The sequence below is a fragment of the Anticarsia gemmatalis genome, chromosome 4 (assembly GCF_050436995.1).
Source record: "Anticarsia gemmatalis isolate Benzon Research Colony breed Stoneville strain chromosome 4, ilAntGemm2 primary, whole genome shotgun sequence".
Lineage (NCBI taxonomy): Eukaryota > Metazoa > Arthropoda > Insecta > Lepidoptera > Erebidae > Anticarsia > Anticarsia gemmatalis.
In genome coordinates, this window is record NC_134748.1 from 2162128 (window position 1) to 2176983 (window position 14856).

General features: G+C 34.6%; 3 protein-coding genes across 6 annotated transcripts in view; 1 reads left to right on the forward strand and 2 right to left on the reverse strand.

Moving 5' to 3' along the window:
- Positions 1-14856, forward strand: part of LOC142972194 (uncharacterized) — a 421890-nt gene that overhangs the window by 213360 nt on the left and 193674 nt on the right. The gene's annotated exons all lie outside the window — the stretch shown is intronic.
- LOC142972197 (sodium-independent sulfate anion transporter-like) lies at positions 6322-8482 on the reverse strand. The gene has a single exon (XM_076113074.1). It carries the CDS (start codon positions 8084-8086, stop codon positions 6344-6346), a length of 1743 nt encoding a protein of 580 aa, XP_075969189.1. The 5' UTR covers positions 8087-8482; the 3' UTR covers positions 6322-6343.
- Positions 11345-13653, reverse strand: LOC142972195 (sodium-independent sulfate anion transporter-like). The gene has a single exon (XM_076113072.1). It carries the CDS (start codon positions 13613-13615, stop codon positions 11855-11857), a length of 1761 nt encoding a protein of 586 aa, XP_075969187.1. The 5' UTR covers positions 13616-13653; the 3' UTR covers positions 11345-11854.

Genomic DNA, 14856 nt, shown 5'->3' on the forward strand with positions numbered 1-14856 from the left:
CAAAATGCCATAAAATGCAAGGTAAACCCATTATCGGTGCGCTACCGGAAATGCGGCCGGCGCCATTTTTCATCGCGACCGGATGTGACGCCAGTACACGTCATCACTATGGGTTTTTGCCTGGCTTTCCACCGGGGAATTATTTAAGGTTATGAATGTTGTGTAACCGATTGCCGAAAATACTGCTGTATATTGTTCGTGGTGCGCTGGATTTACATGCACTGAACTATAAAAAGAATTGTACTGCCTCGACCTTTCGAAACTAATTTTAGTCTTTGTGAAGAATATTTTTAAATCTTAGCTTATCTTGAGAAAAATATTGGTGAAAGTTATTTAAGCTAAAGCCTTGGAAACATGGTTGTAATGATTTTTTTCTGCATATTCTATTATATATGAACGTGGTGTGTTTGTGACAGAACCTGTGAAGGTTAAATCTCATGAATTTATATATATTTTTTTGTGTAAAAATATAACTTCTATTACTGCCTATCACAATAATAAAACAGGTCCATAAACTCTGTATCTTATTATACAAAATAGTTCATTAAAATGGGCAGAAAGTAGCAAAATTACGAGCACTTAATGTCTTCCTGGGAACGACCTGTAAGTGCCGGAAGATTTGAGCAATAAAACCTTTGTCTATTACGGTACGAATGTACACAATTTAAATAAATATAATGTTGTTTTCGTACTTCGCGATGCTGTTGTAAAGGTTGGTTACTATTTTAAAGATTATTTTAAAACTTTCACTTTGCATGATTCAAATTTAAAGTATCATATTTTAAAGCATTTGAAATATGTACTCATGTGTTATAATTTGCTTGACCGTTTCGGAAAAGCTGGATTAAGTACCTACCTAATTTTATACATAAAAAATGTGATAAGACATTATAGCTTGTTTGAGGTGCCGGCGCAGGCTACCCCGCACAGAGTTAGAAGTAAAGATGATACTATAGTCTATATGTCTTATCATAAACGTAGTTATTATACAAGCAAAGATTACCTAGTTAGTGGAGGGGCGCGTGATATATCAAGGGGCTTTGACACAGGAACCCATTGACCTGTTGTTAAATATAACACCCAATACTTTATACGTATCTATACAAATATGTACTCGTATGTATAAAATAAAGTGGTGATAGTAACACCACTTATAACTCAAGAACGGCGAAACGGATTTAGCTGAAAATTGGTGGGGAGGTAGCTTATGACTAGGAGACGGACAGAGGATACTTATTTTTTAATATAAAATTGGATCGCGAAATGTGTTGCTAAGCTCAAAATTCAAGATTGGCTCAATCATTTATTATTTTTGCAAAATTGTCTTTAAAACACGGGAAAGGTTTTAAAGACAATTTTGAAAGAAAAAAAAAATGCTTGTGCAGAGCTGCGCGGGTAAGCTAGTTTTAACATTAACCAACACGTTCTTCGGTAACTATACCCTCAAATACAGTAATGAGAGTGAGAGTAAAACGTCTGGTGCCGTGGAGTCTGCAGTTCGCTGCAATAATCAATATCACTCAAGGTCGGCTGTGTTTCGGAACAGACCTTGAAGTTCCGGCTAGATTATTTTTGGAGCTTTTATGGATTGGCTCTGAATGTAGACTTACTGTTCCTGGTTCATTTTAATCTAGTAGATTATATTTGTAATTTTATTTATGGGCTGACTTAACCATAATGACGACTGAAATCAATGCGTTCATAGAAAAAAAAACCATTATTCTGTTATCTTTTTATTCATGATCGCACAAATGTTACTATTTCAAGTAAAAACCAAGGAATTTTTCGATAAAATTTGGGACTCTTATTCAACAATAAGATAATTATGAGTACATTGACAAACTCACGAAGAATAAATAACTTTAAGCATCTTTTTGATAGACCATCATCAAATATATTCATTGGCCCACGGCAATCTATTTAAAACGATTCAAGTAACTTGTTAAAATGCGATAAATCGATGAAAACCACCATTAATTAAATACTTATCGTAATTCAGAATCGATAAACAAATAATTTAAGTAGAACCACAGACATAGGCTAGTATTTTAATCATTCGGATAAAAGCTGGCTCTATATTCGGACACACGTCGGACCTTGAAACCAGGCTTATATTTAGACACGTATTTGCAGGTAAATGTGGAATGTAGGCGAGGAACATATTGATTTTCATCAGCTTTAAATTGGAAAGTTATTTATGGAGTTTATTTTGATATATGATAAGCTTAGCCATGAATTTATGTCTCGTTTCAGTTTCCGGTTGTAAAATTATTAAACAAAAATATTCAATGTTGAAAGGTTTTATCTTTATTTTAGCAAGTTTAGGCGATTTTTCCTGTAATGGAAATTATTCATGAATGTTTCGATTTATATGAAATTCATGATACATAGTGATAGACTATACTTTTGAGAAAGAACAAAGGGTACTTAGTTTCTTTAAAAATCTACATGGGCTACGTCGTGGTATATTTCAAATCAAAATATTCTCATAACTGGGTAAACAGAAAAAGTTTCAGTATTTCTTACAAATATATCCAAATAGTAATTGGATGTCGATCAACTTGACAAATCCGATATACGATATTAACGGATACATCACAATATCTTGGCATACATCCAGAACTTTCATACAAACTGTAATACTAATAACTTCGTAAGATCTTTGACCGGCCTTCACTTTGTTTTGATACTCAGGGATCGATTAGCCATTGTTTTCTAGTTTTTGTAGTAATGCGATCCATTTACTGACATATCTCTTATTTTAGTAAGACAAATCTATACATCTTGATTGCTTCTGTATGCGAATACTGTTACGTTTCTGCTTTTTGGATTGATCAATTATAGGACGTTTAACTCGATTTAAGGTAATCTTTAGTGCAATTTTCCACAGCCGGCACTATCGAGCATTTTAAAGACCCAGCACCCGCTATGAGCGCTGGTCATATTTTTAAAACATCTTTTTTCGCAAACTAACCTATTTGAAATAGTCTATGTTGGTAAGAATTCCGCCCTTCTTGCGCAATGAAAGACAACCATTAGATCTCCTAAATTGTCAACTTTTTACCTCACTTCTTATCTTCCTTCATCTTATATCGAAATTCACTTTGACACCTATCAAATGAACCCTCAGGAAGCAAGTGTGAAGACATACCTACATTACCTACTGTAGAACATCGAAATGTCAGTACAGTTCAGTATTGAACCCTCCGCGACGACGGCGCCACGCCGGCGGTGAGCGTAGTATGGATGTGTGCGGAAATAAGGGAGATTTTATTGTTTTATTGTGTTTTAAGGTTTTTAGGGTACGGATCGAGGTTAGGTTTGTTTTGGTTCTGAGAAAAACAATGAAAGACAAGTTAAGAATTAGGGCAGTAGCTTAAAAAACCTTACTTTTTCGCGCAGCGCTGATCAGATTTTCCTACAAATTTTCTCGATAGCTAACCGGTTGTCGATAGTAGAGAATTGTGCTATAGATAAACGGTTCTTTGAAAATAAGCACTTTTTGCAAACATTCAAAATATGGACAGTAACAGTGGAACCAAACTAAAATTTTGCACTTTATTTGCATGATACAGTTTATATTTCTTGCATCTTAGATACTTTTCAAATTAAACAAAATTATTTTTGGCCCTAAATGTTTATTGATTGAATTGGCATTAGCAATTTGGTACTAAATACCAATTCTCTTTACGATTTTAAGTACACAAACATTACAATTACCAATAGATTCCATTCCACACAACACGACTCCGAAATTCCGTCATTACCGGAAGCATTGATTGACGCGTCGCCGATAAACAAGCGCGCCGCCCGGCGTCTCTTTGTTCCGTTTGACACTGTGACGTAGGTAACGTGGGTACCTTGCATTGAACACCCTTGTTGTTACAGGGTGCGTTTAATTCGGTCGGATTAATTATTGTGATGGTTTTGTTATCGGTTTGTAGTACATAGATATTGTTTGTGATTGTAGGATATAGGACTTGAATTTATTTATTTAGATTTATGTATCGTTGTATTTCTATACTAGACATATTGTAAGTCTATCTTAGCCGGGATGGATGCATGAAGGATGATGGATGCATTTTTTTGGTTTCGTGAGGTTTTTACTGATATTGCTTCATTGTAACATAAGCATACCGTTTTTAAATTTTCTGCAGTCTGCACTGTTTTATTGTTGAGTAAAGGATTAGCTTTTCCTATCCAAACTTTGATTTAATGCAATTAAAATAAAAAGAATTATAATACAATCTTGTAACTAAATACTAGTCAAAGATTAAAACCAATTTAAGAAATCTTATCGATCGTGTTGCGTCTGTCTTGGATGGGGAGGCCGTACGTACCTGCTTTATATACTTGCTTACAATAAGTTATTTTTAACGTAACCCGAGGAACCCTTACTACCATTGTAACAGTAATCTTAGGACCTAAAAGGCTCTCCAGAGAGTCCTCATCTCCATACTATTAATACAAGTAACATTTCCTACTGCATTTCCTCCCATAAATCACTTAGATCACAAAACACGTTCATATCTGTCCTCTTAATATTCACATAATTTAAATAATATATTCACGAGTGCAGCTCGTTTTCTTGTCTAGACGCTGATTTTTGGCAAAGTCAAGGCTACGAGAGAGTACAGTTGCATCGATAAATACGACTACGATTATAGTGAACTGAAATGCAAAGTTAAGATAGAATGTTGGGGACTTTTGCACATGCTTTATACAATTTCATACAGTTTTTAGGTGTATTTTGTACCTGTAACATTAAAAATCTTATTAGTTTTGCAAATGCTACACAAGATTTCATACAGTTTTTAGGTGTTCATTGTAACAATTTTTAGCTATGTGCGGTACCACATTAAATTACATTATAGTATTTTTTATATTATTTTTTATCAATGGATGTCATTTTATGTGTAATCTTTTGTCTACAGCACGAAAAAATAAATGCAACTCTAGAAAAATAAGCGCAAATTATTATATTTGTCTATGATTTTTCTCTATCTAGTTAGAAGTTTTTAAACGCAAAAAACTTTCACACCAATACCTTTCTGGTAAAAGTACCACCAAAATGCAGACTCAATGTTAATAAAACTTTTATGTGGCTGACTGTACAGTGCCAATGAATAAAAGTGATCTCGCATACGTTGGTGCTCGTCCAAAATAACAAATTTAAAACGACTGCGTTGTATGGAAAGTTATAGCGGGAATTTTAAATGAAATTTCTACTCAGACTGTATGTTATGTGTATGAGAATTAAATGAAAACTTTATGTATATATAAGGAGGGATATAGACATGAAATATTTTTTTCTGTTCTAACTAAACCAGTTAATAAACAGATAGTATATATAAGACTGTTTTTTAATATAGTTGAGAAATTACTTTTTCTGTTACAAATATTTAAATTTGTTTCTTAATAGATAGTTGAAATATGAGAAATAAAAAATTAATTTCTTATTAATAAAAGTTTTATTCTGGAAATCATTTATTATGACAATCTCTAAAGAAAACATGATAACTAAAATCTTAAAGCCTGAAATTAACCTGATTCCGGATTGATAATATGAGAAGAGACTCGTGCTCAGCTGTTAGACAGTTAATACACCAAGAACCAGCCAAGAATATATTTTTCAAATAAAAATTGCAATTTTATCATTTATATTCTTAAAATAAAATAAACAAAAGAAAAAACAAAAAACTCCATTTATAAAAATATATTATCGTCATAAAACCTAGCATTAATAATTAAATCATATCTTACTACAATGTCTTACATTTAAATAATAAATAACACATGTTTCCATTCTTCTCAAATTGATAATTTGAGATTGTATTAGTTTATCAAGATGTTTGATGACAACTAGGTTTAAGATAATATTTCACTGATAACATTGATCTTACTTCAGCTCGTGAAGTAGACCATATCTCAGGAAAGTACAAGGTCTTTATAAATATAAGATACTAGGTGATTCATGCGCCCACTGATAAAAAATAATTCCTTTTGACAAATTTAGGTCTAATGTCTGATTTTAGAAAATAAGTGTTTGTGTTACCTAGATTCTTTCACTTTAATAATTGCTTATTCTAAATGCTTTATTTGATCAAATAAGACCAGTAGTTTAGAAACCAACCACTAGAAATATTGGTAAAAAAGACTATTCAAACAATCTCCAATAAATGTAGTAAATACATTAAAGTAATTAATAAAAAAAGTATACACAAGCTATAGCACTGATATAGCCAGCAAACTTTCAATCCTCACATTACAGTTAGAATGCACTTATTAAGACTTAAAGCAAACCAAAATATATATGTTTATTACATAATACACAATTTTACTATCAAATACTCTTCGGGAATATATCAGTCAAATCCGTCACATCAGAAGCACTCACAAACTTACTTTGACAACTAAAATCAATATTCAAGCACAATTCTTTCACTTCACCACTAAAATTCAACAACACAACATTGTAAATTGTATCCAAATCTTTAACCAAAGACATTAAATTGAAACCGGCAGTAAAATCTAGCTTTTTTAGTTTAACACCATTGAAAACTATCGTCGTATTCGAAGCGGTTGTATCGGTAGCTTTCATTACTTTTCTTCGCACGTGTTCCACAGCACAATATGGTATATTTTCTGCTAGATTTATTACTGTCACATCTCCCTTATCAGACTTTAAGACTTCTACTTCAATTGAAGGTCTTGCCACTTTGTATAGTAGGAGCGTCGCTTCTTTCATAATCCCACTCAAAATTCCATATTCCAGACCCATCATTAAACATATGTTCATTGTCGCAAAGAATAATATGAAGTCCTTTTTACTGTTCTTCCAAAAACTACCTATAATTTTGAAGTCGATCATTGAGAATAATGCTGTGATGATCAAACCGGCTAATGATGCTTTTGGTATGAAGTAAAATGTATCAGTTAGATATGTTAATGCAATAATTAGTAGTAAGACTTTCGTGATTCCTCCAGCCGGGGTTTTGACTCCAGATATATGGTTCAATGCTGTCCTTGCGAATGATCCAGTGATTGGCATACTCTGCCCAAAAGACCCAACAATATTACACAGCCCGACAGCAATCAATTCTTGTGTTGCGTCAATTCTTCCGCCTACAGCAAAAGCCTTTGCAATGGCAACCGTCTCTAAAATAGCCACAAAAGGAATCGCAACTGATTGGAGTCCTAATACTTTCACCATTTCTATAAAGTTTAACGTTTGGTTATTAGCAACTGTGCTGAAAGGAGGCCAGCCAAATGTTGGGAGTCCTTGACCAATATCACCAATTAGTATCAATGGTTCCGCATCGTATACTACTTTCATTATGAAAGCGATAACCATGCCCACGATCACGACAATAGCGTTCCTGGATAAAGAAATAAACCATCTCGTCTTTTTGATAAATCCATCCGTGCGATTGCAACCGTCACCCAATTTCTTCAACAATATTAACATGATGATTGTACACGTAGCCAATATCGGATCCCACAGTCTTGCCGTCTTGATATTGTAGAAGAAATAAGTCATGGATTCTGCGAAATAATTGCCTGACGGTCCTTGTAATCCGAAGTACGATTTCAACTGCGATGCAGCAATTTGAAGAGCTGCAGCGTTCGTAAATCCTTTGATCACTGGCATTGATATGAACTCCACTAGAAATCCAAGGTTCAGAACTCCGAGTAGAAGCATGAATGCTCCAGCGAGAAATGCAGCGAGGATAGCGAAGTCAGCTGAGTAGTCCGTCACGTATTTAGCTGTCATGGCTGCGAGAATAGCTGTTGGTCCCACAGTGACATTGTAACAGCTTCCAAACAACACATATACGATACCAGAAGTCAAGGAAGCATACAGTCCGTGTTCAGGAGGTAGTCCAGCAATGACTGCATATGCGATACCTTGAGGTATAGCAGTGAGTCCCACAGTAATCCCAGCGATGAAATCTTGAATGATATACGACAATTTGTATTTCGGCAGCCATTCTAGCACTGGTACTCTCTTCTTCAGTGTCTTCGCGCTGCAGGTGTCTTGTAGGCATTTCTTTATTCTTCTTCTATACGGTTTCTTATCTGGCATGTCGCTCCTTCAATGCAAAAGGGCCACAACTCAAAAAAAAATAAAAATCGTTTTATTGCAAAAATGACACCTGAACCGACTATATTTTATAGTAAAAAAAAAACCCTCATCATTTTTGCTTATATTATGGCTGCACTGACTTACTGCCCTTTTTGCATTAGCTCACTTTGACAGGTAATGTCAGTGCAAAACAGCCACTCTTTGAGTTGCGCCCGGAGATTCAACGCAAATGCTCGTCAGTTGCATGAAAAAGTGCCACAATCCAAAATATGTCTGTGTTGGGAGCAAAATTTCAAGTTAATGTGATTATATTTTACAATACAAAACTGCCATATTTTGGAAAACGTCCTTTTTGCATTCTAACTATAGTATTTGTAACCATATTTTGTAATACAAAAGTGCCATATTTCTGAAAACGACCGTTTTGCATTCAAACACTAGTATTTGTTATTATATTTTGTAATATAACAGTACCATATTTTGAAATACGTCCCTTTTGCATTAAATTATTGTGGAATAAATAATCATTTTTAGCGTGCTAGAATGGGAAGGCCACAAATATGACCGTTTGGTATGATAATAATTTTAGTTTTCGTTACAATTTTAAAAATAAAATAATACATTTTGATGCAGGCAAAGTAAAGAGACACCCTTTCCTTTCAAATTCCTCTTTCAGGGGCAAGATCCGAGCAGTCCTTTTCAAATGCGTCTAGGTCATCCCGCCATCTCCATTTAAGTCTCCCGCGTCTGCTATGACCATCTTCTGGCATCCAGTTGGTAGATATGCGGGTCCACCTTTCCGAATGCATATGGATAATGTGGCCGGCTCAGTTCCATTTCAGCCAGGCGGTCTTCTCCCTTACATCGACTATGCGAGTTTGGGAGCGCAGTATAGAATTTCGGACGTGATCTGTTCTTTTGATGCATAATATACTATGCTCCATCGCTCTCTGGCTCTTTCTGGTTTTCCGTAAGGGACCATGTTTGGGCAGCGTAGGTAAGGACGGGTAGTAGGTATAAACATGTCGACGAGCTTTCACTTCAGTGACAGTGGAAGGTTACCCTTCATTAGCTCTTTCCTGGACCAGGATCTCTTTCAGGCACTTGTGACACGTTTGTCCAACTCTTTGTCCCGTCGGTTGTTAAAAGAGGTTATCTGGCCCTAGCAAGTGTACTCGTCGACATAGTCTATGACGTGCCCGTCTACCTCGACCCTACGTTTTGTGTTGTTGGTCATAACCTGGGTTTTTGTACGGTTCTTACTCAGTCCAATCTGAAGGTTTGCCGTGCTCAGATCTTTGAGCATTGATTCGAGTTCCGATGCCGAAAAAGAGAAGAGGACTATGTCATCTACAAAACAATTGTTTGTTAACTGTTTACCACTTACAACTATGCTTTTGATTGCCATAACACCGCCAGGCTCCTGAAAATTTCTCTGAGGGTGCTGGTAAATAATTTGGGAGATAGCGGGTCTCCCTGTTTCACGCTTCTTTGGAATGATATTGTTGTCTATTGCTTTGATGAGGTTGATGTATGAAGGTTCGATTCTACATAGTACGAGTATCTTTAAGTAGGACTTGGATGGAGTGATGATTCTATGGCGGAATGAGTAATGCTGTCAAAAGCTTTGGAATAATCCACGAATGCTAAATATAAAGACTTATAAAACTCAAAAACCTTTTCTATTATCTTATTTCTTTAATACTCCTGCTGCACTCAGTCTACTCGTCACGTTACCCATTGATTGATGATGATGATTGATGTTTAATTTTACTAAATAATGAAAGTTACGCACAAAGTTGATCTCAATAATTTTACTTACTTAATAAAAAGTTAAGATTTTTTTATTTAGATTGTTTAATACAATGTTTTCCTGGTCTATTCAGTTATGGTTTTACTTAGTCATTATTATTAAACTTTTTGATACGGTTTTTTTACCAAAAAAGTACAATTAACCATTTTTATTTGTAAAACTGTGTTTAAATTTTTGACATATTTCTCATAATATTGGTTCAAATTTTGAATGCAAAAGGGACTTATATGCTTTTTTCTCTTAATAGGTAACAGCTATTACAAAGTTTATTTTGTAGAAAGATAGAGCTAAAAAATACGCATCTAATGATATATTAACATCTTATATTTAACAAATAAATATATGAAATGTTACAAAAAAACAGTTTCAAAAATTTGTTTTGGCTCTCCTGTAAAATTTATAGATTTCGATTTGTGGCCCTTTTGTATTCAAGGAGCGATGTGTTCGGTTTCGATAGACATTTTCGCGTGATGTTGTATCCGCGGCGGTTTTGTACTAAATGATTGTGTTACTCTGAATCATTTTATCTCAAGCTGCACAGAAGGATTACTTTTATCGGTCACACATTATATAGGTGACATACTTACTATTTAGCATGAGTTTAGTTATTCTACGTGGGAGGTAAAATTTTGAAGTACATGATGTAATATTTTAGACAAATTGATTTCATTGTCCAATGCTGCAACTATGGACCCAATTTCAATAAGAGCAACCGTTTTTATACTAGGTATACAAAATTAGCATATCTTGCTCTCCAAAGATAACGTTCAACCTTGATTACACACAGAAGTAGTAGGGATAGATAGTAATATTGTCGTTAGATAACGGAGCATCTGTGATGTCTGATAATTTAAACGAGAGGTAATCTACTGTCCACACGTCACAGAGAAATCAGCCAGATGGAATGTAGTCGATTATGTTTTGGTCACATGATACCTACAGTAGGTATTGACAGGTGCTAAGGCATTTAAAACATTTGAAGTTTGATAACTTGAGATTTAGAGTTGGCAATTGCAATTTTGGAGCGGCTTTATTGATATGAAGACTTCAAATAAATAAGGCAAATCAATGGATGAACGATACTAAAGTAGGTCTAACACATGGCAAAGTACCTAGTACGTTTAAGAACCTCGTTATTGTTTTACCTTCTATATTGTGTATGTAAGATAAAGGATATTTGGTTTTGAATATGGCTATGGATATTTTTGAATTGAGTGGCCCAGTGCTGTGTTGGCATTAAAAAAATAATGATATTCTTTTTTCAAATAAATTCAGAAAAATAAATAATGGTTCAATACGATTAACACTTGCTCTATCGGTGAAGAAAAATATCGTAAAAATTGTTTATGTCAATCGTAAGCCAGCGTGGTGGACTAAAGGCCTAACACCTCCCTTAGTAATGGAAAAGACCCTTGCCCAGCAGTGGGTTAAATTTTTTTTATAAATCGGTAATGGCGTTGGACGTCATTGCAAGTAATCATTAATCTATAATATATCAACAAGGAAAGTAAAACAAGTTAATAAATACAAATGTATATTTTCAACTTACAATAACCTAAGATAAACCTAACATCATCAACCATAATAAACATTAGTTCAAACATCATTAATATAACTATTCATTTGTATATCTTAGAACAAAGTACATTACATAGTTAACAATTAAAGACTTAAGATAAACATTCATCAAACATACTTAAGAAAATTATCTAATCTTGTCTCTTGTATCCTTCCTTACACCAGACATGTTGCCCTTTAATATATAAATATCAAAGATGATATGGATCTCCATCTTTAATTCGCAAATGTTTTTTTATTGTTTGCTAGTTAATGTTAATTTTTGGCAACGTCAAATGTCCATATTGCAGCTCCATATCAAGTCTATGAAATGGTTCAATAAAAAAATCGAATTCAATCAATTGACGAACTTTAAACTCGTTTATTTTAACACTCGTTCAGACATTTTTTGGAAAAACATCAGTCAATTCTAGCGGGCTAGAGGCATACACGAATTTGCTTTCAAAACTTGAATCAATATTCAAACACAATTTCTTCAAATCAACATTAAAATTGAGCAGAATAATTGGATTTGTTTTATCCAAATCTTTGATAATAGCCATTAAGTTAAAAGCGGCGGTAAAATCTAGCTTTTTCAAATTACCACCATTCAAAACTATAGGTATATTTGAAACGGCCTTAGACGTCGCTCTAAATATTTTTTGCCGTACGTATTCAGCAGCACAGTAGGAAACATTCTCACACAAATTGACTACCATCAGATCACCTTTTTCACATTTTAGTAGTTGCACTTCAACTGCTGGTCTTGCAACATTATACAGAAGGAATAACGCTTCTAGAAGAATACCAGTAACTATCCCATACTCCAATCCAAAGAACAAACACATAATCATGGTCGCTAGTAATAATAATAGTTCCCTTTTACTATTCTGCCATAAGCTAACGAATATCTGATAGTCCATCATTGAAAACATAGCAGTAATAATTAGTCCAGCCAATGATGCCTTTGGTATGTAGTAAAATGTATCAGTTAAGTAAGTTAAAGCAATGACTAAGAGAAGAACTTTCGTGATTCCTCCAGCTGGGGTCTTCACTCCAGAAACATGGTTCAAAGCAGTTCTTGTAAAGGATCCAGTGATTGGCATACTTTGTCCAAAAGATCCAATGATATTGCAAAGTCCTATTGCAATCATTTCTTGTGTAGCATCGATTCTTCCACCTTCGGCGAACGCTTTAGCTATAGCCACTGTTTCTAATATTGCCACGAATGGTATAACAACCGATTGAAAACCAAGAATTTGTACCATTTCTATAAAACTAATAGTTTGATTTCCAGCTACTGTTCCGAATGGAGGCCAGCTAAACGTCGGTAGTCCATTACCAATATCACCAATCAAAATAAGAGGCTCGGAGTCGTATATCACCTTTAAAACATAAGCAATAATCATGCCCACAACAACAACCACCGCGTTTCTTGACAAAGAAACGAACCATCTTGTTTTCTTAAAAAATCCATCAGTGCGTTTACAACCTTCTCCCATTTTCTTTAGTAATATCAACATTATAATAGTACTCGTTGCTAACACAGGCTCCCAAATCTTAGCTGTCTTTATGTTCACGAAGAAATTATACACTGACTCCGAGAAATAATTACCGGACGAACCTTTCAATCCAAAATAAGATTTCAATTGCGACGCGGCAATTTGAAGCGCAGCAGCGTTTGTAAATCCACTGATCACTGGCATCGATATGAATTCCACCAAAAATCCAAGATTTAAAACTCCGAGCAGTAATATAAACACTCCGGCGAGAAATGCGGCGAGGATCGCGAAGTCAGCAGAGTAATCTGTTACGTATCTCGCTGTCATGGCGGCAAGGATAGCAGTCGGTCCAACAGTGACGTTGTAACAGCTTCCGAAGAACACGTATACGATTCCAGACGTAAGGGAAGCGTACAGTCCATGTTCGGGAGACAGTCCAGCGATGACTGCATATGCGATACCTTGAGGTATAGCAGTGAGTCCCACAGTAATCCCAGCGATGAAATCTTGAATGATATACTCAGCTTTGTATTTTGGAAGCCATCCAATCACAGGCAACCGTTTCTTCAACATTTGAGTACTGCAAGTATTCTGCAAGCATTTTTTCGCTTTTCTTCTATACGGTCTATCTCGTATTTCTTCTGTTATAATAGTCATTTTGGAGGCGTGTTGCCTCCGCGACACAAATGCACGGAATGATCGACGCTCTCAAGATTTCGTTTATCTATGTTACAATGTAGGATTATTTTATCAGACACATAAGTGCAGGTTATCCACTTGTACTGGGAGTATTAAGTTCTTCCGTATATAGAGTACGTGACAAAATATCAATATAAATATTATAGTACAGAATACATTTTTTTATTTTGCACACGAATGTTTGTAGTTTTGTTTTTAAAGCCACTCTAATCGTTGATTTCACACATAAATGACCAAGAGTTGTCGACTTATTTATGAAAATTCGTTAAGTACTTGTATTGTTGTAAGTTTACCTTGAAGTGTGTAGTTGATGTGACAAAAGCAGCGCGATTTCATACTAGACACTGTCAGCTAACTGTTTGAAAAACTGATCAACGCCTCTAGCGTAGTAAACAAGAACTTTTTTTTCAATAAATTATTTAATTTCAACCACTTAGTTGTCAATAGTACCGACTGTGGAAAATCATGCTACTATTCATATTTACATAGAAAAATAAAGTGGTTTCCTAAAACACCGGTTTGAAAAATTCTAAAAAGACACAAATTAGAAAATATTTATGTGTCATTGAAGAACAGTACTTTTTATTATATTTCGACTAGACAAGAACATTACTGATAAGTAATTACAACTTTGTATACCAGTTGTAAAACCACTGTAAAAGTGAATAAAGGTATGTTTACATAAACCTTAATTTTAGCAGCTCCTAGATTCATATTATTACTTTTTATTGCTACTATTAAATTGTTAATTTTACGTTTCTGTTTCATCATTTTTATCTATTTGGTACAAAAATATACCTGTCAAATCTTCAACAATGCTTAGAAAGTGTAGTTATTGATAAAACACGTCTTGTCAGAGTGACTGCAAAAACTTGAATGGAAAATGACAGACTATTCATTGTTTTCGGCATTTTCTGGGAAAACCTGGTGATAGTAGGATTTAGGATTTTAGACATCTGGCCTGCAACTGTGAATGGTTTATCTTAATCTGAGATTATTGATAACCTTACATAGCAACAAATTTATGATAAAAGCAAACTTAAAACTTATTTTAAAAGTCATGATTTAAGTCACAACTGCACGTTTGACGGAGTGGTTAAAGTGGTCATCTCACCGCAATAACCGTAGCGCCGCGTGTGGTGGGTTCGAATCCCACCCAGGACAAATCTTTGTGTGATGAGCATGAGTATTTGTTCTGA

Excerpts from the sequence above, each read along its gene's own strand:
- LOC142972197 (XM_076113074.1), bottom strand. The coding sequence starts at position 8,086 with ATGCCAGATAAGAAACCGTATAGAAGAAGAATAAAGAAATGCCTACAA.
- LOC142972195 (XM_076113072.1), bottom strand. The coding sequence starts at position 13,615 with ATGACTATTATAACAGAAGAAATACGAGATAGACCGTATAGAAGAAAA.